The sequence below is a fragment of the Heteronotia binoei genome, chromosome 14 (genome assembly GCF_032191835.1).
Source record: "Heteronotia binoei isolate CCM8104 ecotype False Entrance Well chromosome 14, APGP_CSIRO_Hbin_v1, whole genome shotgun sequence".
Taxonomy (NCBI): domain Eukaryota; kingdom Metazoa; phylum Chordata; class Lepidosauria; order Squamata; family Gekkonidae; genus Heteronotia; species Heteronotia binoei.
In genome coordinates this window covers 53581819-53608459 of record NC_083236.1, presented here as the reverse complement: position 1 = coordinate 53608459, position 26641 = coordinate 53581819, and the positions used below count along the sequence as shown (strand labels likewise).

At 48.9% G+C, this 26641-nt stretch overlaps 1 protein-coding gene across 1 annotated transcript in view; it reads left to right on the top strand.

Annotated features, from left to right (window-relative positions):
- LOC132582619 (ATP-binding cassette sub-family C member 12-like) overlaps positions 1 to 26641 on the top strand; it is a 117766-nt gene that overhangs the window by 34202 nt on the left and 56923 nt on the right. The window contains exons 10-15 of the mRNA XM_060254279.1: positions 628 to 735; positions 8219 to 8491; positions 9698 to 9769; positions 9919 to 10043; positions 19048 to 19120; positions 26319 to 26522. Coding sequence (XP_060110262.1) covers positions 628 to 735; positions 8219 to 8491; positions 9698 to 9769; positions 9919 to 10043; positions 19048 to 19120; positions 26319 to 26522 — 855 coding nt within the window. The remainder of the gene's footprint in view (positions 1 to 627; positions 736 to 8218; positions 8492 to 9697; positions 9770 to 9918; positions 10044 to 19047; positions 19121 to 26318; positions 26523 to 26641) is intronic.

Sequence of the window (26641 nt, the reverse complement as noted above, 5' to 3'; positions counted from 1 at the left end):
GATAAAGGGTCTACATTGCAAAATCTACTGAAAGAATTTCAGGAGACTGTGAAGGGGGAAAAATCGATGTAATGAGGGACAGGCACTTGGAACTAACTGTGTGATATTTGAACGGTTCATGCTGGTGGTGGTGGAAAGTGTCGTCAAGTCAGAGCTGATTTATGGCAACCATGTTCAGAGACATTCAGAGGTGGTTTGCTAGCGCCTGCCTCTGCATAGAGACCCTCGACTTCCTTGACGGTCTCCCATCAAATTACCGCCAGCCAGGGCTTTTTTTGTAGCAGGAACTCCTTTTCATATTAGGCCATATGCCCCCTGATGTAGCCAGTCCTCCTGGAGCTTATAGTAGGCCCTGTGCTAAGAGCCCTGTAAGCTCTTGGAGGATTGGCTACATCAGGGGTGTGTGGCCTAATATGGAAAGAAGTTCCTGCTACAAAAAAAGCCAGCCCTGCTTAGTTTCCAAGATCTGATGAGTTCAGACTTTAACGAACATCCCACTGACTATAATACTTAAGAGAGATTTGTTGTTTTGGAAGCCCAGTTATAGGCATAGGCTGCGGCATACTTACAAGATAATAGTTGCTTAAATGTTAATTTAAGGTAATACTCACTCGTTTTCTTTTGCAGGCTTTCAGTGTGATTGCAATGCTGAACGTAATGAAGTTTTTGATTGCCATCTTACCTTTCTCTGTGAAGGCGGCAGCCGAAGCCAAAGTTTCTCTTAAAAGACTGAAGGTAAAGGGTGGGGGGGGGGGGGATTTCAAATAGATTGGATTTGTTGAGATCACAGAATTGTGCCAAAAAACAAAACAAAAGGCCATTGCCCGAGGTTTCTATATGATGCCACTCTTTTTAAATTATCAACATGTAGCATACCATATTATTACTCCAGAGGTCAGTTTGCTCAACAGTGTCATCTTAAACAAAGCTGGCCGTGGTGGTAAGTGTCATCAAGCTACAGCCAACGTACGGCAACCCCGTAGGGTACTCAAAGCAAGAGGCATTCAGAGGTGGTTTTGTGGTTGCCTGCCACTGCAGAGTAACCCTGGACTTCCTTAATCCTCTCCCATCTGTATACTAACCAGGTTTTATCTTGCTTCAGCTTTCACGACCTGATGGGATTGGGCTAGCTTGGACCAACCAGGTCAAGGCAAGAGACTAACCGGGATGGGTTGGCCATTGCCTGCCTCTGAGTAGCAACCCTGAACTTCCTGGGTGGTCTTTCATCCAAGGGCTAACCAGAGCTGAGCTTGCTTAGCCTCTGAGATCGGATGAGATGGGGCTAGCCTGAGTCATCCATGTCAGGGCAAGGATTGAGATCCATGGGCTTTAAAAGGGTGCCATTCTGCACAGGATGGTGCTGTTAAGTTAGGGTTGCCAAGTCCAATTCAAGAAATATCTGGGGACTTTGGGGGTGGAGCCAGGAGACATCGGGGCAGAGCCAGGAACAAGGGTGTGACAAGCATCATTGAACTCCAAAGGGAGTTCTGGCCATCACATTTAAAGGGACCGCACACCTTTTTAAATGTCTTCCTTCCATAGGAAATAGTGAAGGATAGGGGCACCTTCTTTTGGGGCTCATAGAATTGGACCCCATGGTCCAATCGTTTTGAAACTTGGGGGATACTTTGGGGAGAGTCACTAGATACTATACTGAAAATTTGGTGCCTCTACCTCAAAAAACAGTGCCCCCAGAGCCCCCAAAACCTCCAGATCAATTCCCCATTATACCCTATGAGAATCAATCTCCACATAGAGAATAATGAAGTACTCAGCAGACTCCCCCCCCCCCCCCCGCCCCATTTCTGGCAACACTGAAGGGGGATTGGCCTCTCTACTCACGAGTTGCTGCCAACTTCTTCAAGTAACACAGACACCCCATCCCAAGAGGAAGCCTTTCAATCAGCGACTGAAGCCTCCGGAGGTAGAAACACACATGGTCCTCTGGGGGCGGAGCTCCTCCCCCCCTGAGGAGACGCCTGTAGCAGCCGGAGAGGGTGCAAGGACTACGAGTCCCAGCATGCACCTCACAAAGGGAGGCCGCGCCATTTCCCCCCCACCCCCGCTTCCACGTTTTTGGATAGCGGGGGAAAAGGCTGCTAATCCAGGGGTCCCCCGGCAGGGCGGGGGGGTTGGGAAGCCTATGTTAAGTGCAGGGCTGGCTCTGCCACTAGGCAAACTAGGTGATTCCCTAGGGTGCCAGCCTTCAGGGGGCACTGAATTGGGCACCCCCTCCATGTGACTCGGTGATGTTATCAGTGCGGGGGGGGGGTGCCAGAAAATCTAGGGCCGGCCCTGGTTAAGTGTACTACAATAAACCAGTGATGGGCAAATTTGGAATCCGCTCGATATTTATAAACCTCTTGGTGAATGTTCAGACAATGCTCATCCATTTCCTGACAATCCTGCCCTCTGGAGCTGTGATTTGCTCTCACCTGCCTTGCATCCATCCAACCACTGGGATGCGCAATCCCACCCCACAAACAAAAACACCTAGGAATGAGAATTTCAGGTCAGGGTGGTGGCGGGGTGAGGGGGAACAAAAACAACAAAATATTTGCAAGAAACAATCCAGAGAACTAACCCAAACACACAAGAAAAGGCTGTTTCGTTATTGTTGGCGGTTATATACTTCTCCACAATAAAAATCAGGTTCAGTAAGGAGAGCTGGAGTCGAGTCCGGTAGCAGCTCCTTAGAGAGCAACAGGATTTTTGGGGTATGAACTTTTGGATATCAGCCCCTCCATCAGATATCTTGAAATCCTATACCTCCAACATCTCACTGGCTTTTTCTGCACTAACCTTGCTCCGCGCCAGGCTTCCGTTTCTCTCCAGAGCAAACGAGCGATTCTGCACCAGCTGCTCCGCGCTGCCATTACGCACTGGAGCAACCCGCAATTTGGTGCGATTTGGTGCACAGCAACAGAAACCTGTTTTGTCAGAATTGCGAGTTGCCCCAGTGCAAAATGGCGGCGTGGAGCAGCTGATGTAGAATCGCTAGCTTGCTCCAGAGCTAAACGAGCCTGGCGCAGAGCAAGGTTAGTGCAGAAAAAAGCCAATGAGATCACCAAAGTACCACTAGATATGAATCTTAGCAGTTTTGTTTATATATTTATTTTATTCAATTTGTAGCTTGCGCTCTCCCAGAAAATGGCTCAGAGCGGGTGACAACATCTCATAGATATACAATGAAAAGCTTTCAAAATATAACATATAATTACTTCTCTTTAATGCTCGTTGTACGGAAGGCCTGTGATATTAACTGTTATCAGCATGCCTCAAGCAGATTCATAGAATATAGCCATCTTGTGCTTAATTAATGTTGTGAATTGTAATTTATTGGTCTGATGATTTTAAACATTTGAATGGTTTACTGTATATGCTTTTAGGCCGTTACCCGCCCTGAGCCTGCCTTGGCGGGATGGGCGGGATATAAATCCCGTTAATAAATAAAATGAAAATAATAATTACTCCAAAACCATAAAAGTAAAAACAATATGACAATTTCTGTAAAAAAAAAATCAAGGGGGTAGAACAACTAAGAAGGGGGGGGGGGCAGGGGAAAAGGGAAGGTGAAGCAGGCCAGAGTCTAGCCGTAGCCCAGGGATGGCCAAACTTGCTTAACCAGTTAAGCAATTAAGCAAGAGAGCCAGTTTGGTGGAGTGGTTAAGTATGCGGACTCTTATTTATTTATTTTGTTCAATTTATATCCCGCCCTACCCCACCAAAGCGAGCTCAGGGCGGCTTACAATACAAAATGCTAACAGTAAATCAGTATAAAATACATTAATGATTATACAATAAAATACATTAAAAATACATAAAACTCACATCAATATACTATGCTACCTCTTCCTTAAGTCAATTCTTCAAGTATTCCAGTGTTCAAATATTTTGATGTTCATAAGTTTAAATATTCAGGCATCCCGGTATCGATCAGTTGTATGCCAACCGGAAGAGGGCTGTTTTACAGGCCCTGCAGAACTGTTCAAGGTTCCGCAGGGCCCTCACCTCCTCCGGGAGCTGGTTCCACCAACAGGGGGCTGCAATTGAAAAGGCCCTGTCTCTGGTCGCTTTCAGACGGGCCTCCTTTGGCCCAGGGATTATAAGGAGGTTCTGAGACCCCGATCTCAGCACTCTCTGGGGAACATGTGGGGAGAGACGGTCCCTAAGGTAGACCGTCTGGGAGAACTGGGTTTGATTCCTCCACTTACAGCCGCTGGAATGGCCTTGAATTAGCCATAGCTATCGCAGGAGTTGTCCTTGAAAGGGCAGCTGCTGTGAGAGCCCTCTCAGCCCCACCCACCTCACAGGGTGTCTGTTGTGGGGGGAGAAGATATAGGAGACTGTAAGCCGCTGTGGGTCTCTGATTCAGAGAGAAGGGCAGGATATAAATCTATAATCTTCTTCTTCTTAACATAAGAGCCGCATAGAATAAATGTTAGATGTTTGAGAGCTGCGAAACATGAACATCAGATGTTTGAGAGAAGGGACAGAGGGAAGGCAGGCAGGCAGGGAGCGAGGGAAATAGATGGGGAGAGGGTGGTGGAAAGAAAGCAACTTTAATTTTAAATGCTTTCTCCAAGCCACCAGCTGTGTGAAAGAGACACAGGTGGCTCCTGAGCTGCAGTTTGACCACCCCTGCTATAGCCTGTTGGCTAGGGGCCCAGTACTACATGCAGCCTGGCAGAACAGCTCTGTTTTACAGGCTCTGCAGAATTGTAGCAGATCCTTCAGGGCCCTGATCTCTCCTGGAAGAGTGTTTCCCCAGGTCAGGGCTGGACACTTTTTGGACTGAGGACCACCAGCAGATTTTGATCACCCAAGCGTAATGCTCTCTGGGGCACATACCAGGATAGTCAGTCCTGAAGGTATGCTGGTCCCTGATCATGAAGGGCTTTCAAGGTCAGCACCCAAACCTTGAACTCGACCCAATCCTCCGTCTGGAACCAGGGCAGCTGATAAAGCAAAGTTCCACTGCAAACCGACACAGCTACCCTCTTAAATGGTTTCTTTCTATGTGCCTTGAGCGCAGCAGGCTTTGATCAGTTGTTTACTTTGCATGCTCAGAATTGCGTTTAACATTGCAGTGTTAGGAAAACACGAGAGATTTGTAAGATGCTCAGGTATTATGAACTGGCCAAATTTATATACCAAACCAAGGAATAGCAGGGCCGGCTCGCCCACTAGGCAAACTAGGCAATTGCCTAGGGTGCTGGGAGGGAGGGGGCACCAAATTGGGCACTTCCCCTCTCCCCGTACCCAAGGCAAATGCCTAGTTTACACACACACCCCTTCGTCGCCTCGCTGCACCACCACGGCCTCTTCCTTCCTCCCCCCTTCCATTCTGCACCACTGGGAAGGGGTGGTGAAGCGCCACTTCCAGGCCTCTTTAAAGCCTCCCCATCACTGATCAGCTGATCGGCGGTAAAACGCTGCTGCCACGGCCGGCCCCTCCCCTCTCCCTTCCCTTCTGCGGCGGTGCCGCGCTCCACTGCCCCCCCCATGCACTCAGCGTGGCTAGAATTGGCCCTACCCTTAGAATCAGCCCGCGCCTCTCAGTGGAGAATGCTGAGAGATGCGGGCTGATTCTAAGGGTAGAGACGATTCTAGCTGCACAGGGGCAGGGGTTGCTGCAGGCAGCATCTGCCTGGGGCACCATGTGTCCTAGGGCTGGCCCTGAGGATAGTAACGTTTAGTGCCATCCCTACATGCAAGCTGTCTGCACTTGGAGAGGGATGGTGGCTCAGTGGTAGAGCATCTACTTGGTAAGCAGAAGGTCCTAGGTTTAATCCCTGGCATCTCCACTAAAAAAGGGCCCAGGCAAATAGATGTGAAAAACCTCAGCTTGAGACCCTGGAGAGTCGCTGCCAGTCTGAGTAGACAATACTGACTTTGATGGACCAAGGGTCTGATTCAGTATAAGGCAGCTTCATATATATTAGGGGAGGGACAATGGCTCAGTGGTAGAGCATCTGCTTGGGAAGCAGAAGGTCCCAGGTTCAATCCCCAGCATCTCCAACTAAAAAGGTCCAGGCAAATAGGTGTGAAAAACCTCAGCTTGAGACCCTGGAGAGCCGCTGCCAGTCTGAGTAGACAATACTGACTTAGATGGACCAAGGGTCTGATTCAGTATAAGGGAGCTTCGTATGTTCTTCTTAGCCCACAACAGTGCCTTGCTCGTACCCTTTTGCCCCTGAACTAGGTGTTAAGCTTAGCCTTATACTGTTAAGAGTTTTAGTCCACCTCAGCCCAGTCAGCAGCTCTCCAAGGGGTCGAGCAGAAGCTTTTTCTAAGATCATTCAGTGCAACTTGACTCCTACTTTGTTCTACTGCTTCAGACCAACAAGGCTGCCCACTTGGATCCATCATTCAGTTCAGTTCAGTTACCTTTATTGGCATAAGATACATTACATGAACATTAATAAGGGTACTATTATAGTTAAGACACTTAACTCAGTATAAATACATCATAAAATTAGCCAGAAGTTAATTTAAGAGTGTCATTACGTAAATAGACAGCTGCTTGAAGAAACCTAGCCACAGTTTCAGTGACATTTATTTTGGAATTATTGAGAAAAAATAGTAATTTGTAGGAAGCAGGAAAATCAGAGATGCCATTTAGAATCAGAGATAAAATACTCTGCAGAATTTTAGAGTAATAAGGGCATTCCATTAAGACATGCAAAACTGTTTCTGCGGCTCCACTTAGACAAGGGCATTGTCTACTGAAAAAGGGAGTGCCACTAAACCTTCTAGTTAAAATTACTGAAGGAAGGGCATTGAATCTGGCTAATGAAAAGATTCTATGAAGTTTGGGGTCCTGAAGTTGATAAAAATAATTTTAAGGGTGTCCCATACAGCAGGGGTCCCCAACCCCCAGGCTGCGTCCCTCTACTGGGCCGCAACCTGTTTGCAACCGGGCCGCAAAGCCTGGCCGCCCCCGCCCCCCCACTGGCCCTCACGGCGCCACTACAGAGTTTAACTCCATTGCCCCGCTGCCATTGCCTTCCTTCCCCAGCGCTGCAAGGCAGTGCGGCACTCCGTCATTGCCTGCCTGCCCATCCAATGACGCCGAGCAGAGTGGCACCGAAGTTGGGCCTTACCAGCTTCGATATGGCCGGTGCGCCATCTAACACTTTGACATATGCACGAGAGCGAGAGAAGACTTCTCCCCCCTCACTTCCGGTTCCAAGAAGGAATGGGGAGAAGTCTTCTCTGTCACGTACTTCAAAGCGTTAGATGGCTCATCAGCCATATCGAAACTGGTAAGGCCCAGCTTCGGCACTGCTCTGCTCGGCACGATTGGATGGAGAGAGGGCAGGCAGGCAACGCCGGAGTGCTGCATTGCAGCACCGGGGAGGGAGGAAAGGCGGGGATGGGGGCGACGGAGCTAAAGGCTACTTCTTCAGCAGGTCGCCCGCTGCTGCGGAGGCACTGTGAGGGGGAGTGGGCAGCGAGGCTGCACAGCAGAGGGGGCGGCGAGGCTGTGCAGCACCACGGGGGGCGGGGCAGGGCCGAATTCGGTGCCCCCACCCTGCCAGCCCTGGGGCCACAGTGGGCAGGCTGGCTCCGGTACCGGCCCTGGTACCAAGAAGGTTGGGGACCACTGCCATAGAGGGCAATATACCATGACTGGGGGGGGGGAGCATGTCTTGTTAGCTAGATTATACAGTTTGAAAGATTCAGCTTCTATTATCATTCTTGACTGGGGAAGTTATCAAAGTATATTGTCTGCTGCTGAATCACAGAACTGGGAACGTGAGTTGGGGATAGGATTGCCAGGTCCCTCCTGGCAACCAGTGGGGGATGGGGGGACTTATGAGGAGAAAGAGAAAAGTCTTGGCCTTGTTGCCAGGGTGTCACAGGAAGTGATGTCATCATAAGAGCAACATCCAGGTGACATTCTGGTACTTGGGCAAAAACGCTATGGTAAGACCAGCTTCTACCATAGTTCCCCCTTCAAAAAAAAAAAAATACCAGAGCTGCGAAGTCACTTGCATGATGACATCACTTTCTGTGTGAAGCCAGCAACAAGGCCTAGGACCTCTTGTTTCTCCTGTTAAATACTCCTTGCTGACAAGCTGATTAGCGGCTGGGGGCATGATTTGGCAGTGGGGCACCCCCACCTCCATTGGGAGGTTCAGCAACCCTAGCTGTGGAGTTTCAAAAGCTCTCTGCTGCCCCGTCGTGCTTCCCTCCGGTTCGTCTCTCTTAGAAAATCCTCATCACTGAAATCCCTCCTTCCTACGTGACGAAACTGAATGACTCCAAAAACGCCATCCTGCTGGAAAATGCCACGCTGTCCTGGAAACGTCCGAATGAAGGTACTGCTGAGTCCGGCGAGATGACCCTGGCTAATGGGAACGGCGCCTATAAGCACCAACCCTGCCCGGAACGTGTCCTTTCCCACTCTCAGATATCGATTCGAGAAGCCAAGGAGACGAATGACGGCCTGACCTTGCGCAAGATCTGTTTTGCCGTCAAGAAAGTGCGTAGACCTTCAAGTCGTGTTTACACTGAATTCAACGGGAGCTGGTGTAAAGCCACCTGACACAGAGGGGTTGCTCTGCTTTCCAGCCACCGCATGCTTTCCCTCCCCCCATCACATCACCGACATCATTATTACGAACAAGATGTTTATCCTGCCTTTCTTTCCCTTAGGGCCACCCAGACAGCTAACAAATCAAAACGTATTAAAATCTCATCTTAAAAGCCATTAAAGCCAACACCCCAAATACATCATTAAAGCAAGTAAGAAACGGAGCTTAAAATAAATAGAATAGACCAAAATAACCGTTTAAAACATGGAGGAGAAGGAAAGATCACTGAGGGAATGCCAAGCAAAACAAAACAAAACAAAAGTCTTCACCCGCTGGTGGAAGCTTTAGTTATCCATTTGATACCTATCCCATCTGCCACCTCAGCCAAAGGCCTGATGGAACCGCTCCATTTTACAGGCCCTGTGGAACTGTAGTAGATCCTGCAACAGAAGGGGACAGTTGAATTTTCCTGGAGATAGAATTCCAGAGCTTTGAGGCCACCACTGAGAAGGCCTTCCCCTGGGTTATCACCCGCCTAATCTTAGAAGGTGGGGGCACCTGAAGCAGGTCCTCTGAAGATGACCACAGTGGTTGGGTAGGTTCGTAATGGAGTGGGCGGTCCTTCAGAAATATTGGTCGTAAGCCATATAGGGCTTAAAGTCAGGGAAAGCCCCTTGAATTGTGCTCAAAAACAAACTGGGAGCCAGTGTAGATGGAACACGACCTGTGAGCTACTCCAGTCAACATCCTGACTGCAGCATTCTGCACCAATCTCCAGATGCAAGGTGAAGGATGGGAGCAGGGGTGAAATTCTAGCAGGAGCTCCTTTGCATATTAGGCCACATGCCCCTGATGTAGCCAATCCTCCAAGAGCTTACAAAAAAGAGCCTTGTAAGCTCTTAGAGGATTGGCTACATCAGGGGCCTGTGGCCTAATATGCAAAGGAGCTCCTGCTAGATTTCCAGCCCGGGAAAGAAGTATAGCATATGATTGGCTGGGGAGCTCATTGCAGCATAAGAATATCAGACATGCCCTGCTCTCTATTTTCTGCTATTCTAGAAAAGGATTCTGAGCCTTCACTCTGTGCATAAAGCATTCATTTGGGAAACACCATCCCTTTTGAAATAATTATTCTTCAAAATAATTTATTTTAGGGCCAGGTGTTGGGGATTTGTGGAAACGTTGGAAGCGGGAAGAGCTCGCTCATCTCAGCAATACTAGGACAGGTATGCAATATTTGTAACTTTCGCTTAAAAAAAAATCAGACTGAAAAAGAAATGGAAGTCATTTATCGGATCATCCCTATTTGTAAACCGCAGCAGATTCCAGAGAGGCCAATTTGAGCTTTTAAACGCCCCTGTCCTCTTTCTTCCAGATGCACCTGCATCAAGGGACAGTGGCCATGGACGGGACTTTGGCTTATGTGTCTCAACAGGCGTGGATCTTTCATGGGAGTGTCCGAGAAAACATCCTGTTTGGAGAACCGTTTGAGGAGCAAAGGTCAGTGAGGCTTTACGTGCTTTTGCACGCTCCAAATAATACACTTTCAATCCACTTCAGCGATGGTTTGCAAGTGGCATTGAAGATCAAGAAAAGGTGGCTGGGGAGCAGTGTTCCCTCCAAGCTGAGTTAGCGTGAGTGAGCTCAAAGATTTTTGGCCTCCAGCTCACACAATTTTGCCTTGGCTCAGGAAGGATGACCTCAGAGCACAACGATTTATGCAGCAGCTCACAACTTTCATGCCAGAAGCTCACAAAGTAGAAATTTTGCTCACAAGACTCTGCAGCTTAGGGGGAACATTGCTGGGGAGGGGGGCACTTAACATTCCCCCCCCCCCCTAGATCTTTGCCCTGATTCACCTCAACCCCATCAGTTGCAATTAGCTGCATGTGGCGGGGACAGGGGGTGGGGGGGAAGTATACAGGCAGGGTAGCCAAACTCTAGTTAGATTATTAACAAAGAGAGAAGTCATTCTAGAGTAAGCAATAAGACACAGCCGTAAGGTTACATTGACAAATGCTATAACCTTAAGGTTGTGTCTTATTGCAAACTCTAGTTAGAGCCTGGAGATCCCCTTGAATTACAAGCAATTTCCAGACTACAGAGATTTCCTACAGGAAGTAACAGCTTCAGAGGGTGAACTGGATGGCATTAATTTATGCAAGTAGGGTTGCCAGTCTCCAACTTCCAATGCTCCTCCCCCCAATTACCCCTCTTATCGCCAAGAAGCCGGAAATAGGCAACGTGCCCATGTCACCAGAAGTGACGTAGGCATGCTGGGGATTTTGGGTGGCAATGCTCTGTTTTTTTTTGGGCAAAATTCCTTGATTTGTATCTAATTCTACCTTAGAGTTTTACCTAAAAATCCAAATATCACCGCCCAACATCCCCAGTGTATCTGTGTCACTTTTGGGTGATGTAGGCACTTCGCGGCTCTCCTCCCTGTAAGGTTTTTACCAGTTTTTATCAAACGACTCCATAAGCCTGTGCAGAAGCAGCTTTTATTGACAGATCTGGTAGCAAACACTATTAGCATGCAAAAACAAGCGAACGTTACAGGTCAGATATAATCTGCCCCTTAACATCTTTTCCCACCTAACCCACTCCCGGGTAAAGTTTTTGAAAAGTCTTTGAATTATATTCCCAGGGGTTAGTGGCACTCCTTGTCAAGGCCACATTCCGATGGCTCAGACGTCTCCGGTTCGTAACAGTCCTCGTTTCCAGGGAGACTTGATGAGGCGAGGCTCTCTCCCTGCAGCTGGATTCTCCTTCTTCCCTAAATGAGCTAACTGATATACCCCAAATAATAATATGAGGCAGGACTCTTTTTTTTGTAGCAGGAGCTCCTGAGCATATTAGGCCATGCCTCCTGATGTAGCCAATCCTCCAAGAGCTTACAGGCAGGGCTTTTTTTTGTAGCAGGAACTCCTTTGCATATTAGGCTACACCCCCCTGATATAGCCAATCCTCCAAGATTTTACAGTAGGCCCTGTAAGAAGAGCCCTGTAAGCGCTTGAAGGATTGGCTGCATGAGGGGTGTAGCCTAATATGCAAAGGAGTTCCTGCTACAAAAAAGCCCTGCTTTACAGGGCTCTTCCTACATGCCCTACTGTTAGCTGTTGGAGCATTGGCTACCTCAGGGTTGTGTGACCTATTTATTTATTGCATTTATGTCCTGCCCTCCCCTAGCGGGCTCAGGGCGGCTAACAACAATGGGCAAAACATAGTATTAAGAACAAAATACAATAAAATCATTAAAATAACTTGACAGTTCAAAGCAATCTAAAAACATAGTATAATTTCCAATACAGTCACTAGGATCCAATTGGCGGGTTTCAGTTCTTGTTGAGCGCTGCATCTGACGATGTTATAAAATAATTCTTTGGCGCTCTGAATTTATACTGGGGTGGTTCTGGTGTCAATGCTGCAGGGTGGTGAGATGGTGGTCACCTCCCCATTATTTAATATGCAAAGGAGTTCCTGCTATAACAAAAGCCCTGATACGAGGTTATAAATGACAATACTACAAACGATAATACTCCATCAGCATATAGAAGCTTAGTACGGTATATAAAAGGTTACAAACGAATAATTCCAAAACAATGAAGAAGAAGAAGAATTGCAGCTTTATACCCCGCCATTCTCTCTGAATTAGAGACTCAGAGCGGCTTACAATCAGAGACTCAGAGCGGCTTACAAACTAAGCCATAATAAGCAAAGATAATACTGCTAAGAAAACCAATATAGTTCAGAATACAGACACAGTGAGCCATGCCATTGTCCAAGACTTGTACCTGACACTACCCCATTCAAAGATAGGTCCCCTCCCAGCGCACTGTTAGGACCTGGTAACCCTACTGCCGAATTCCCTCCCCTCCCCAAACCCTTCCCTCCTCCCCCAAATCTCCAGGAATTTCATAACCCAGAGTTGGCAAGCCCTATATATACAAGAATAGCAGATTTTCTGAAGCAGGGCTTATTTTGTAGCAGGAATTCCTTTGCATATCAGGCTCCACTCCCCTTATGTAGCCAATCCTCCAAGACCTTACAGGGCTCTTCTTAAAGGGCCTACTGTAAGCTCCAGGAGGATTGGCTATACCAGGGGAGGTGTAGCCTAATATGCAAAGGAGTTCCTGCTACAAAAAAAAGCCTGTTCTAAAGAATGAGCAAAAACATAAGAACGTAAGAGAAACCATGTTGGATCAAGCCAATGGCCCATCCAGTCCAACACTCTGTGTCACACAGTGGCCAAAAACCCAGGTGCCATCAGGAGGTCCATAAGTGGGACCAGGACACTAGAAGTCCTCACACTGTTGCCCACCCTCCCCCCCGCCCCCAAGCACCAAGAATACAGAGTATCACTTGCCCCAGAGAGTTCCAACAATATGCTGTGGCTGATAGCCACTGATGGACCTCTGCTCCATATGTTTATCCAATCCCTTCTCACACCACTAGTATTCCCCCCAACATTTTAAGGTGACAGGAGACGTTTCCTCTTGCAATTTAAGTTCCTCTCAGGGCCAGGAGAAGGTGCCAGGGCTGGGGGAGCCCCGGAGCCTTTATTGTTCTTAATGGGATTGCCCTTGCCAGCTGTGTATTTTGGTTCCTGAGGACCCAGCTTTCCAGTCCTGGCAGTTCAATTATCACTCTTTTCATGTTGTCATGTAGCGTCTGTCAGATTCCAGCTGCCACAGCTTTGGTGTCTAAATCTCCTGAAACAGAAGAAAGGAAGAGAGGAGGAAAAAAGAGAGCGGAGGTGTTAAATCCATCACCGGCTCACCCACAGGGGCATCCCCAGAAATCCAAACTAATGAGACTTGACATGGCTAATTGGTGTCTCTTCAATCTGGGTACATCACTTTGAGTTTTGCGAGGATAAATTAAACCACCGCTTTTCTAAGCAGAGGGAAATTGTCTTTCGGCGAATCAGAGCCAGGAGCCGGAAGGGGATTGGAAGAAGAACCAACAGATCCCCGGTTCAAAACTCCACTCTGCCAAGGTTTACTGGGTGCCCCGGGGTCAGTACCAGATCAAACCCTATGGAGGCCCCTAGGCAGTTGAAATCTTGGGAGCCACCTCGCAAATTAACTCAGAGTGCCTACCCCACCACCCACGGCCCCCGCTGCAGCCTGCAGCACCTTCTTAAAAGCCCCTTTTACTAAGCTGCAGGGGAGAGGCAAAGAGAGGCAAACTTTGGGACAACACCAGCAGCTGCACCAGGCAAGTCAGGCAAAGAGCGGCTCAGTTGCTGGCTGCCTGTGCAGGCTGGGAGGGCTGCAAGCAGGCGAGAAACCAGGGGGGAAAGCCAGCCCAGGGCCCCTAAAGGCATCGGGTTCCATAAGCCAGTGCCTACTTGGCCTAATTGTTAATCCAGCTATGCCTGGGGTCAGTTGCTCAGCTTAACATACCTCATAGCAGTCCCATAGCTAAGTGTCAAAGAAGGAGGGGTCACGGGGGGGGGTCATAGGAGTGGGGCCATGGGGGTGAGAGCAAGAAGCTGGAGAGGCTGGGGGCTGCTTAGCTGTTTCGGGCTTTCTTGCGCAGTCCCCTCCAGTGTGATTTAAATGGCATGTAAACTCCAATTCCCCTTTTATCTTTTATCCTGGAGCTCAGGCTGCAGTGAACAACTTCCAGTTCTGAAGTTCCAAAGAAGGCTGATTTTTATCTCTACACTCCTTCCCCATTTCCCTGCTTTCCTGTGCCTTTCCCCAACCAGGAGCAGCAGGGGATGCGCCCGGCTTGTACATGCTGGCTGGGGGGAGACATGTCCTGGCCGCCCTCCTCCCTCCCTCCCCAACCTGAAAGGATTCTTGCTGCCCTTGCAGCCTGTGCAATCGAGGGGCCTCTCCTCCCACCCGCCCAAGAACTGACTGTTCAGGCTCATGGCGGTGGAAAACAAGGCAGCACATGGAGCCCCCAGCTCTTCCTGGCCAGACTAAGGGCTGCTGGGAGCAGGGGGTGGGGCTGGCTGCCCACCTACCCACCCCCAGCTTTCAGAATCTGCCTGCTCACCCACCCACCCAACTCTGCTCAGAGTGCTTCAGGGGAGAGCTTGCCGGTGCTGCTACCTGCTTCATGTGCTGAGGCAATCAGGGGGAGGGCTCCTGAGGGGGAGGGGGGAGCCAAGGCTTGGGGAGGGAGTCTGTAAAATCCACAAGGAGGCGGGGCCCTCTGGACCCCATGGGGCGCTATGGGCCTGCCTCATAGCATTGTTGAGTTGCCAAGTCCACCCCATGGGACTAGGCTTCCCAAATCCCCCGCCAGGGCGGGGGACCCCCGATTTGGAGCCTCCTCCCCCCGCTTGGCAAAAATCCAGAAAGCGGGGGGAATGGCAGCCCTTCCCACGCAGCCTAGAACCCAGCAGCTGTTCCTCTCCCCTTCCCACCGATCCCTGATGGTTCTCCTCCTCCCTTCCCTTCTCACCTCTGATCGCAGAAACTTCTCCTTGCCCCTCCCCTTCCCACCCAGCTCCATCGCAGCAGCCGGAGCTTTCCCAGGCTGCTTCCTGCCCTGCCCCAAAGGACCATGTGCCTTTGCACCTCCAGAGGTGGTGAGAGGCTTCAACTTTCTGTGTCTGTGTCTGTGTCTTTGTTACTGTGAAGAAGCTGGCTGGTGAGTAGAGAGCCAATCCCCTACATCAGATTTGCGAGAAGGGTGGGGGTGTGTGGAGGAGAGGGAAACGTTGTCATTATTCCCTATGTGAAATATTTCTCATAGGGTATAATGGGGAATTGATCTGGAGGTTTCAGGGGCTCTGCGGGAGCTATTTTTTGAGGTAGAGGCACCAAATTTTCAGTATAGTATCTAGTGCCTCTCCCCAAAATACCCTCCAAGTTTCAAAACGATTGGACCAGGGGGTCCAGTTCTATGAGCCCCAAAAGAAGGTGCCCCTATCCTTCATTATTTCCTATGGAAGAAAGACATTTAAAAAGGTGTGCTATCCCTTTAAATGTGATGACCAGAACTCCCTTGGAGTTCAATTATGCTTGTCACACCCTTGTTCCTGGCTCCACCCCCAATGTCTTCTGGCTCCACCCCCAAAGTCCCCAGATATTTCTTGAATTGGACTTGGCAACCCTACATGGGACACCAGCGTTCCCTGGAAGCTGAGTTAGTCTGAGCTAGCTCACAGGTTTTTTTTAGCCTCCGGCTCACACATTTTTGCCTTACCTCAGGGAAAACAGCCCCAAGGCAAACTAATCTGATGCAGTAGCTCACAACTTGAATGCCAGCAGCTCACAAAGTAGAATTTTTGCTCACAAGATTCCACATCACTGGACACGGGTTGGGGGAGGCAAGGCTGCCAGCTCTAGGTTGGGGAACGCCTGAAAAATTGGGGATGGAGCCTGGGGAGGACAAAGACTTCAGTGGGATATAATCCCACCGAGTCCACCCTCCAAACATCCATTTTCTCCGGGGGGACTGGTATCTGTAGTCTGGAGATGTGCTGTAATTAGGGAGGATCCCCAGTTTTCACCTGGAGGCTGGCATCCCCAGGAGGAAGGCCTATACACTTGGTTGGATCCAGCTAGTCAGCTTTTTAATTTAATCTTGACCATATATCTCTCCATATTGCAGCCCCCATCCCATATTATTGTCCATGAAGATCCCATAAGGAGGCATCCCGCCCTTTCTGGTTCTTCTCGCCACCACTCACTTGGATGGCAGGGACAGGGAATTCTGGGAGAAATGAGGGGGGGGGGAATCTGTCACACCATCATGGAAGTGGTGTCATTGCACTGGGCAATGCTCTAGTATTCTGCAAAAAAGCTGGGTTAAATCATAGGCCGTTTTCCCACTTACCTTACCCCGGAGCGACGTCCCTCTTCACCGCGCTGCGTCTGCGCGGATTTCGCACAAACTGCTGCGCAGCACCAGGAAGAGCCGCGTAGTCCTGGGGCTTTTGCGTCGCAAATGTAAACCGCCAAAAAGCAGGTTTACATTTGCGACGCAAAAGCCCCGGGACTACGCGGCTCTTCCTGGTGCTGCGCAGCAGTTTGTGCGAAATCCGCGCAGACGCAGCACGGTGAAGAGGGACGTTGCTCCAGGGTAAGGTAAGTGGGGAAAACGGCCATAGAGTTGTGGGCAAACAGTAGTGTTCAGGCAGAAACAAAGCTCTTCTTCAGGGTGGCATGCCTTAAGAATATTTCCTCAAGTCTTCAATTCAGTGAGCTATGCCAGTTTGCATGTTCTAATCAGGACCTCGTTTAGAGAAATTGTTTTAGCATCATAAGGAAATATTCCAGCCTGAAGAAGGGCTTTGTTTCTACTTGAAACGTGCGGACAATCCAGAAACTGTGTGAACGATGATGGATTAATGATGCTAATGCATTTATAGCTGGTGACATTAATACTTTTCCTTCTTGGAAATTACAACTGTATGAACTTTCCCATTGAAGAACTGTGCTTTGAGTCTTTGCAGGACTATTCTGACAGTAATAGTTGTCTTCAAAAGGCATTTTGTTGTCTTGTGTAGCATCTTAGAAGGAGCCCCATGGCACAGTAAAGCTGCAGTACTGCAGTCCAAGTTCTGCTCATGACCTGAGTTCTATCCCAGCGGAAGCTGGGTTCAGGTAGCCAGCTCAAGGTTGACTCAGACATCCATTCTTCCGAGGTCGGTCAAATGTGTACCCAGCTTGCTGGGGGGGGGGGGAGCGTAGATGACTGGGGAAGGAAATGGCAAACCACTCCATAAAAAGTCTGCCGTGAAAACATCGTGGTGTGACGTCACCCCAGTTGGAAATGACTGGTGCTTGCACAGGGGACTACCTTTACTCTTTGTTTTAGTGTCTTAGAACACGGGTTTTTCATATTGGGGTTAGCTTTTTCTGTGTTCTCCTTCTTATTGTAATCAATAGCCCTAAAGTTTAGCCAGCCCCAGTGGAAACAGCTGCTAACTATCACATTGTGTGATGATCTAAAATTGTATTACAGCCGGCAATAAGGGAAGCAAATTTCCTTGCTTATAAACTCCGCTGCTAAGTCTCCAAGCGGCCGCTTGGAGTTAATGAAGTCAAGGAACAAGTTTCTCCTTATTAGTTTGCCAGGTATTTCGTCCACCCTAATGCGGTTAGCCACCAGCAAGCAGATGACAAACATAACATTCCGTTGTGCTCTTAAATTGGGTCGCAGCAGCTCTTGCCGTTGGAAGCCCGGCTTAGGAGCCCCACTTAGCAAAACAAAGACCGGCTCTCCATCCATTTCCCACTTCCTGAAAACGGCCCCAGGGCGTAGTTGTAGCATGCAATTAGCAGTTGACGCTGTAGGGAGGGAAATAAGCACGGCAGAAACAGCCCCCAAATGGAAGAGGATTCTTTTGTCCCAAACATGGCATTAAATAAATAAGTATCGGCTGAGTCCTGCAGGAGAACAGTCCAGTCGGCATGGAATGCTGGTTGCTGGAAACAGAGATCTGTGATCGCTGCAGGGCCGGCCCGGCCACTAGGCAAACGAGGCAATTGCCTAGGGCGCCAGACTTCCGGGGGCGCCAAATTTGGTGCCCCCCCTCCCCGTGACACGGTGACGTTATCAGTGCGGGGGGTGGGGGGAGGACGGACCACCAGAAGTTGATCTTGCTTAGGGTGTCAGACAGTCTAGGGCCAGCCCTGAATCAGTGGGACGTTTCTTCACGATCATAGATTCCAGCACATCGCATCAGAAGCTGGCATTTTAAAATCTAGGAAGGAAAAGGCCTTCCTGCAGCTTATGCACCAGATCCACACACGTGCATCCACCTACATATGGTTGATCAGTTCCCTGGAGAATAGAGCTGCCAATCCAACTCAAGGCTGGCACCCTGGGCGATGGCCTAGTTTGCCTAGTGGTTGGGACGACCCTGGTGGTGTCTGGAGATCTCCTTCTGTTACAACTATCTCCAGGCAACAGGGATTGGTTCACCTGGAGAAAATGGCTGGTCTGGAAGGTGGAGCCTATGGCATTCTACCCCGCTGAAGTCCCTCCCCTCCCCAAACCCCACCTTCCTCAGGCTCCACCCTCAAAATCTCCAGGTATTGCCCAGTCCTGAACTGGCAACCCTACAGCTTTCCCATTTTTTAAAAAGAGTTTTGATCAGGCAATTCCAGGGAAGCAAAAGTATCTCTCTCTGGGTCCAAGACATGCTCCTTGTTTTTTTGTTGTTCAGTCACACGGTCAAGTCTGTCTCTTTGCGACCCCACGGACCAGGTCATGCCAGGTCCTCCTGCCTTCCACCATCCTCCGAAGTCTGCTCAAATTCATGTCAGTTACATCAGTAATGCTGTCCAGCCATCTCATCTTTTGCCGTCCCCTTCTTCTTTTGCCTTCTGTCTTTCCCAGCATCAGGGTCTTCTCCAGCGAGTGCTCCCTTCTTATTTGGGGGCCAAAAGATTTGAGTTTCAGCTTCAGCATCTGACGTACGCCCTATTCCGATGAGTATGTAGAAAGCTTGCTTAGGGAGGCCCTTTGGCTTCGAAGAAAGCAAACACAGTGCAAGAGGACTGATTGCGGTTTCCTTCTGATTCCTCAGGTACAGTTACGCTATCAGCGTTTGCAGCCTGAAGTCAGATTTGGCCATCCTTCCATATGGAGATATGACTGAAGTAAGTGCTGTTATGCGAACCAACATCGTTCTGACTTTGCAGCACGAGCTCCGTAGATGAACCGACCTTTCCACTTTGCAGCTGTGGATTCATGCAAGGCCATTCTCTGCTGAAACGTCTTCCTGATTCATATTCTACTTATCTAGGAGGGTCACCATCTTGATCTGCCTCTCTTGTGATTGAACGGGCCACGTATGAGGGGTGTGAGGATAATGGAGGATCCAGCCTGTTACTCCAAGAGAGCCAGTTTGGTGTAGTGCAGGGAGGGTCAAACTTCCTTAATGTAAGAGCTTCATAGAATAAACATCAGATGTTTGAGAGCCGCAAGACAGGAATGTCAGATGTTTGAGAGCTGGAAGGAAGCAAGCAAGGAAGGAAAGCAAATAGATGAGGGAGGGAGAGGTAGAAAGAAAGCAATTTTAACTTTAAATGGATTCTCCAATCTGCCAGCTGGCTTGGCTTGGAGAAGTGACTTAAAGAGACCAATGTCTTCTCCAAGCTGACTGACGGCACAATGGGGGCTTCGAGAGCCACATACTATGTGTGAAAGAGCCACATGTGGCTCCCGAGCCACAGTTTGGTCACCCCTGGTGTAGTGGTTAAGGGCAGTGGACTCTAACGTGGAGAACCAGGTTTGATTCCCCACTCCTCCTCCACATGCAGCCAGCTGGGTGACCATGGGTCAGTCACAAGTTCTCTCAGAGCTGTTCTCTCAAGAGCAGTTCTTGAAAGTGCTCTCTCAGCCCCCACCTACCTCACAGGGTGTTTGTGTTGGGGGAGAGGAAGGGAAGGAGATTGTAAGATGCTCTGAATGTCTGAGTGAAGGGTGGAGTATAAATCCAGCACCTCTTAAGAACATAAGAGAAGCCATGTTGGATCAGGCCAGCAGCCCATCCAGTCCAACACTCTGTGTCACATAAGAACATAAGAGAAGCCATGTTGGATCAGGTCAGTGGCCCATCCAGTCCAACACTCTGTGTCACATAAGAACATAAGAGAAGCCATGTTGGATCAGGCAAGTGGCCCATCCAGTCCAACATTCTGTGTCACATAAGAACATAAGAGAAGCCATGCTGGATCAGGCCAATGGCCCATCCAGACCAACACTCTGAGTCACATAAGAACATAAGAGAAGCCATGTTGGATCAGGTCAGTGGCCCCTCCAGTCCAACACTCTTTGTCACATAAGAACATAAGAGAAGCCATGTTGGATCAGGCCAGCAGCCCATCCAGTCCAACACTCTGTGTCACATAAGAACATAAGAGAAGCCATGTTGGATCAGGCCAGTGGCCCATCCAGTCCAACATTCTGTGTCACATAAGAACATAAGAGAAGCCATGCTGGATCAGGCCAATGGCCCATCCAGACCAACACTCTGAGTCACATAAGAACATAAGAGAAGCCATGTTGGATCAGGTCAGTGGCCCCTCCAGTCCAACACTCTGTGTCACATAAGAACATAAGAGAAGCCATGTTGGATCAGGCCAGCAGCCCATCCAGTCCAACACTCTGTGTCACACAGTGGCCAAAAAAAAGTGCCATCAGGATGTCCATCACTGGGGCCAGGACACTAGAAGCCCTCCCACTGCTGCCCCCCAAGCACCAAGAATACAGAGCATCACATACCCTAGACAGAGGGTTCCATCTATACCTTGTGGCTAACAGCCACTGATGGACCTCTGCTCCATATCTTTATCCAATCCCCTCTTGAAGCCATCTATGCTTGTAGCTGCCACCACCTCCTGTTCCTCTTCTTCTTCTGAGACCCTGATAAACAGCTTCTGGTCCATGTGGATAATTTATTTCCTTTGTTTATACTCCAGTTTCCTCAGCACTAGCTTAAAATTTCCTCCCTGTTTCTATTCTATCCTCACAACAACCCCATGAGGTAGGACAGGCTGAAAGTATGCAAGCAGCCCAGGTTCCACCAACCAGCTTCTGTGGCAGAAGGGAGATTCGAACCTGGTTCTTCCAGGTCCTAGTCCAAGTCTCTAACTGTGACGCCACACAGATTTTCTTGATCGCCTTTTGGTGAGTTCAGCAGAAGAGCAGAACCAGGTTTAAATGTCCCCCCCTTTTTTTGGATCTGACTTACAAGCCATTTTGCTGCCTGTTTCCATGCGAGTGACTGAAATAAGAACAGGCATCTGTTTTAAGGGGGGGAAAGGCTATAATAATAGAATGTGGCAATAATAGAATGTGGCAATGTGTCCCTCCAGGCCGCCTTGTCAGTTTAAATTTTTATTAGAGGCATTCTTAACTGGCAACATTATGCATGACTCGGCTTAGGACTCCAGTTCTATGTTTTTTAAAGCACTTTGGGACTGGCTGTTACAGCATAGTTGCTACAGGTATTTGAGGGGATGGGGAATATAAAACCCCCACTGCCTCATTTGAGTGTCAATCTGCAGACGTTTCCAAGTGTCTGTCAATGTTCCTTCTATTTTTTCCCCCCTATTGAGAGGAGCAGTCCACATCCTGAGCAGAATGTGGGTGTTTTTGCACTGACAGTTTGTTGCTCTCTATCTCTGCATTGGAAACTCACCTTTTACACTGCAGAACGTGCTCACAGCTGTCTTGCACCGTTGCTTCCCGAAACATCTACATTTGTTTAGGCAAAATGGGCGCCGACGCCGCTGTTGCCTCATTTTTCTTGAAACTAGTTTTGATCTGGACATTTCTCAAGAGGCGTATCAAAAGAATGGTGTAGAAGTATTCCTCTGCGTTTTCAGACCCCACTCCCTGTCCCTCCAAAAGCCACAAGGTGCCACCAATTTGCATGAGAATTGACAGCACTTGAAATTTTGACATCTCATTGCTTGCCTCATCTTGTTACTTGCCTCAATTTACATTTGTATAGTTGTGACACAATTTCTAAGCAATCGTATACATCCCTGTACTAAACACTGGTATTCCGGTGGCCCTGATCAGAGCTCATATTGTAGCTCACAAAGTTTAATTTTTGCTCACAATAATCCACATCATGGAGTAATAAGGAAACTGTGAACATTGGAAAGATCTGCAGAATGTAGCAATCAGGCTTCAGGAAAAAATGTGATGTCTCAGAACCATATATCCGAGGTGCAATACGGAAGTTTAGCTCCGCAAAATGAGCAGAGCAAATCCACAACTGTAAAAGGAAATAATTAAAGCGGAACGGCGGCGGGTGATTGGAATACTCAATAACTCTGGATCAAAACTGAATGTAAAAATACCCTGTAACTGCTGCAGTCTTAAAATGGGCAACGGGAAGTGCAAGACCCTGCGTGGCTGCAGGTTGCTGCTAAGCGGGGCTTCCCGAGTTCTTGAATGGCCACTGATGCACACAGCTTAGAGCAGGCGTGGCCAAACTGTGGCTCGGGAACCACATGTGGCTCTTTCGCACATATTGAGTGGCTCTTGAAGCCCCCACCACTCTGTCCGCCAGTTTGGAGAAGGCATTGCTCTCTTTAAAGTATTATCAATTATTATTAATAATAGTTTATTTATATTCCGCTCATTCCCCTATGGGGGCTCAGAGAGGAGTACGTCATCGTCAAAATAAAATCACAATAAAATCACAGTAGCATCGTAATAAAAACCAGTGACAGTATTTAATAAAAGTACAACAGGATAGTCCAGCAAGACGGTATAACGAGATGGTATAGCTCAGTAGGGGAGGCCAACCGATCTAATGGGTAGATGCCCGCCGCCTCACCTGAAGACCTTGCGGAACAACTCCGTTTTGCAGGCCCTGCAAAAGGCTAATAAGCCAGATAGGGTCCAGATCTCCCTAGGGAGCTGATTCCACCAGGTCAGGGCCAGGACCAAGAAAGTCCTTGCCCTGGTAGAGGCAAGACGAGCATCTCTTGGGCTGGGGACGGTCAAAAGATCTTGGGAGGCCAAATGAAGCGACCTCCGAGGCATATATGAGATATATGTAAGCTGGTGGCTTGGAGAATGCACTTAAAGTTAAAGTTGCTTTCTTTCCACCTCTCTCTTCCCCCTCCCCCCATCTACTTACCTTCCTTCCTGCCTGTCTGTATTGAGGCTCTTAAACATCTGATGCTTGTGTCTCACAGCTCTCAAACGTCTGATGTTTATTCTATGTGGCTGCTATGTTAAGCAAGTTTGGCCACCCCTGGTTTAGAGGAAACAGTGGTGTCTATCAGGGAGACCTGTGTGCAGAAGATTAGATCCAGGGATGCACGAGATGAATAGATGAAGCTGCTTTATACCAGTTCGGTGCTGTGGTTAAGTGCAGGGACTATTATCTGGAAGTGCCGGGACTATTATCTGGAAGGTTAAGTGCAGGGACTATTATCTGGAAGCGCCGGGTTTGCTTCCCCACTCCTCCACATGCAGCTGCTGGAATGGCCTCGGGTCAGCCATAGCTCTGGCAGAGCTGTCCTTAAAAGGGCAGTTTCTATGAGAGCTCTCTCAGCCCCACCCACCTCACAAGGTGTCTGTCGTGGGGGAAGAAAATAAAGGCGATTGTGAGTCACTCTGAGACTCTGATTCAGAGAAAAGAGTGGTGTGTAAATCTACAGACTTCTTCTACTACCAGTTCAGACCAGTGTTCTCTCTAAGCTGAGTTGGAGTGAGCTAGCTCACAGGTTTTTAGCCTCCGGCTCACACATTTTTTTTCTTAGCCCAGGAAGGATGGCCCCAGAGCAAAGTAATTTATTCAGTGGCTCACAGCTTTAATGCAGGTAGAACAGCACCCACCTCACGGACCCACTGGATCGCTTCTATGTGCTGTTTATGGCTACTCCAGCCCCTCAGTTTCTCCTCAGTTCTTCCTGTTCAAACTTTTACCTCAGGAATATATAACTCAAGGGGTGGGTAGTATATGGATTTCTCTGTACAAGTCTCTTCGGGGTTTTTGCTTTCAGATGGATGTATAATTCTATTCGTAGGGGACCACAGCAGTTTTGACAGTTTTCCCAAATTATAGGCACCAGAGAACTTTAACGTAAACCACAGATATTCATTTCAACACAAAGACTTAACTGGGGATATGGGAAATATTTACATGGGCTAAAAAGTATCTCACACAGTTAACAAATTGCTCAGTTGTTTCAGGCTTTCTAATATCTTTTTCTTAGGTCTTTCAAGTTCACAGTTCCTATATATAATACACTCTCCAACACTAGCATAGGCTGGCCTCTTGAGTGTAATGTGCCAAGTCTCTCAAGTCGACTGGAGCCTCTACTCCCAGCCCTTCAGACTTCCAGACCCACATATGTTCCCTCAACCACCTCTCTAGCTCTTAAGAGATGTATATGTGTCTGTGACCGTTCAGGTCTTCACCATGACTCTTCTGTTGTCACACACACAGCCCCTTGGCTGCTTTTATAGAGCTAGCAGTCAGCTTTTCTTCTCTCCTCAGCCACTGTCTCAGCTCCCTCTCAGAATCAACTCTCAGATTCTGTCCGACACTAACTGACTGCCCCAGCCGTTAGCTGTCAATCTCACACTCTGAGAGTTCTGAGCCCCCTGGCCCCCACCCTCAGGTCACCTGACGCAGGCTCTGTGCGTCCTTGGTTTTCTGTTTAACCCATACCTTACCATCACAGCAGGTAACTCACAAATGCCAGTGGAGAGCATTTAATGCCAGCAGAGAGCCAATTTGGTGTAGTGGTTAAGTGTGCGGACTCTTTTCTGGGAGAACCAGGTTTGATTCCCCGCTACTCCACTTGCACCTGCTGGGATGGCCTTGGGTTAGCCATAGCTCTCGTAGGAGTTGTTCTTGTAAGGGCAGCTGCTGTGAGAGTCCTCTCAGCCCCACCCACCTCACAGGTGTCTTTTGTGGGGGGAGAAGATATAGGAGATTGTAAGCCGCTCTGAGTCTCTGATTCAGAGAGAAGAGCGGGGTATAAATCTGCAGCCTTCTTCTTCTTCAAAGTAGAATCTTTGCTCACAAGACTCAACAGCTTAGAGGGGACATTGGTTCAGACCAGTATTGTCTAGTTATAACAGCATAAGAATGAAAGAGAAGCCGTGTTGGATCAGGTCACTGGCACATCCAGTCCAATGCACTGTGTCACACAGTGGCCAAAACCCAGGTATTCGTACTGGCAGTGGGTCTCCAGGTTTCTCAAGCAGATGTCTTTCACATTCCACCCTGCCTAATCCTTTCAGCTGGAGATGCCAGGGATTGAACCTGGAGTTAGGGGTGCCAGTCTCCAAGCAGGACCTGGGAATCCTCCAGAATTTCAGCTCAACTCCAGACTACAAATAACAGTCCCCCTGGAGAAAGTGGGTGCTTTGGAGGGTGGACTCAGTGGGATTGTATCCCACGGAGCTCTCTGTCCTTCCCAGGCTCCATCTGCAAATCTCGTTTTCCAATCTGTTTCCAGCAATTCTACCCCTCCATCCCCTGCCGGTGGCCAGGAGGGAGCCAGCAAGTCTGGGTTGTGCATGCCAAGCAGGTGCTTTACCACTGAGCTACGGCCCCTCCCTAAGATCTTGTCCAACACCTAGTGCCATCCTCCTGATAGATTACAGTGCCCAGAAATTGGTTGCCGAAGGAGAAAAGCAAGGGAGGACTCCATATGTTTGACTCAGCACAGGATCCTAGTCTGACACCCTAACATAGGGATGTTAAACATGCAGCTCGGGGGCCGAATCAGGCCCCTGGAGGGCTCCTATCAGTCCCTTGAGCAACTGGCTTTTGTCTGCTTCCTTCTCCCTCTCCGTTGCTCAATCACACAGGAGCTCAATCACACAGGAGCTCAGTCTCGCAGGAGCTCAATCACACAGGACCTACAGAGCAAAACCTCCATTTTCTCCATTGGCTGAGGCTCCTTCCTTGGGGAGGAGGGGGGAGGGGGAACTTGCTTTGCCATACTCTCTCAATTGCACAGCAGAGTTACTGAGCCTCTTCCTTCTATTGGCTGAGGCTCCTCCCCCTCCTGGTCGCCTGGGGAAGGAAGGAAAGAGCCTTAGCTCCCTTTGTCCCATTCCCTGGATTGCACAGGAGATATATAAAGAAAGCACCTTTAAGACCAATGAGTGCCAATGTTTTAAGCATGTTTTATTAATTGTGTTTGTCTGCGTCCTTTATAAAGTTTATATCTCCGCTACCTGGCATTACATTTTATAGCACACGCGGCCCAACCCGACAGATCTGGCCCTCATAAGAAATGAGTTTGGCACCCTGGCTCTAACGATTACCACCTAGGCACTCACATCGCTAATCCTGCCATTTTGCAGATAGGCGAAAGGGGGCTTAACCTTTCCGGAGGTCAGAAGCAGCGAATCAGCTTAGCTCGCGCCGTGTACGCCAACAGAGACATTTACCTGCTGGATGACCCTTTGTCAGCGGTGGATGCCCACGTGGGGAAGAACATTTTTGAAAGATGCATCAAAGAAGCCCTGAAAGGGAGGACAGTGCTCTTGGTGACTCATCAGCTGCAGGTGATGAAGAAAACAAAGGCTGTTTGGTTTCCCTTTCTTGGGAACACGCTCTTTCTGGCTGCTGACTGCCAAGAGCTGTCCGGGTATGGCGGTCAACTCCAGGATAGGAAATTCCTGGA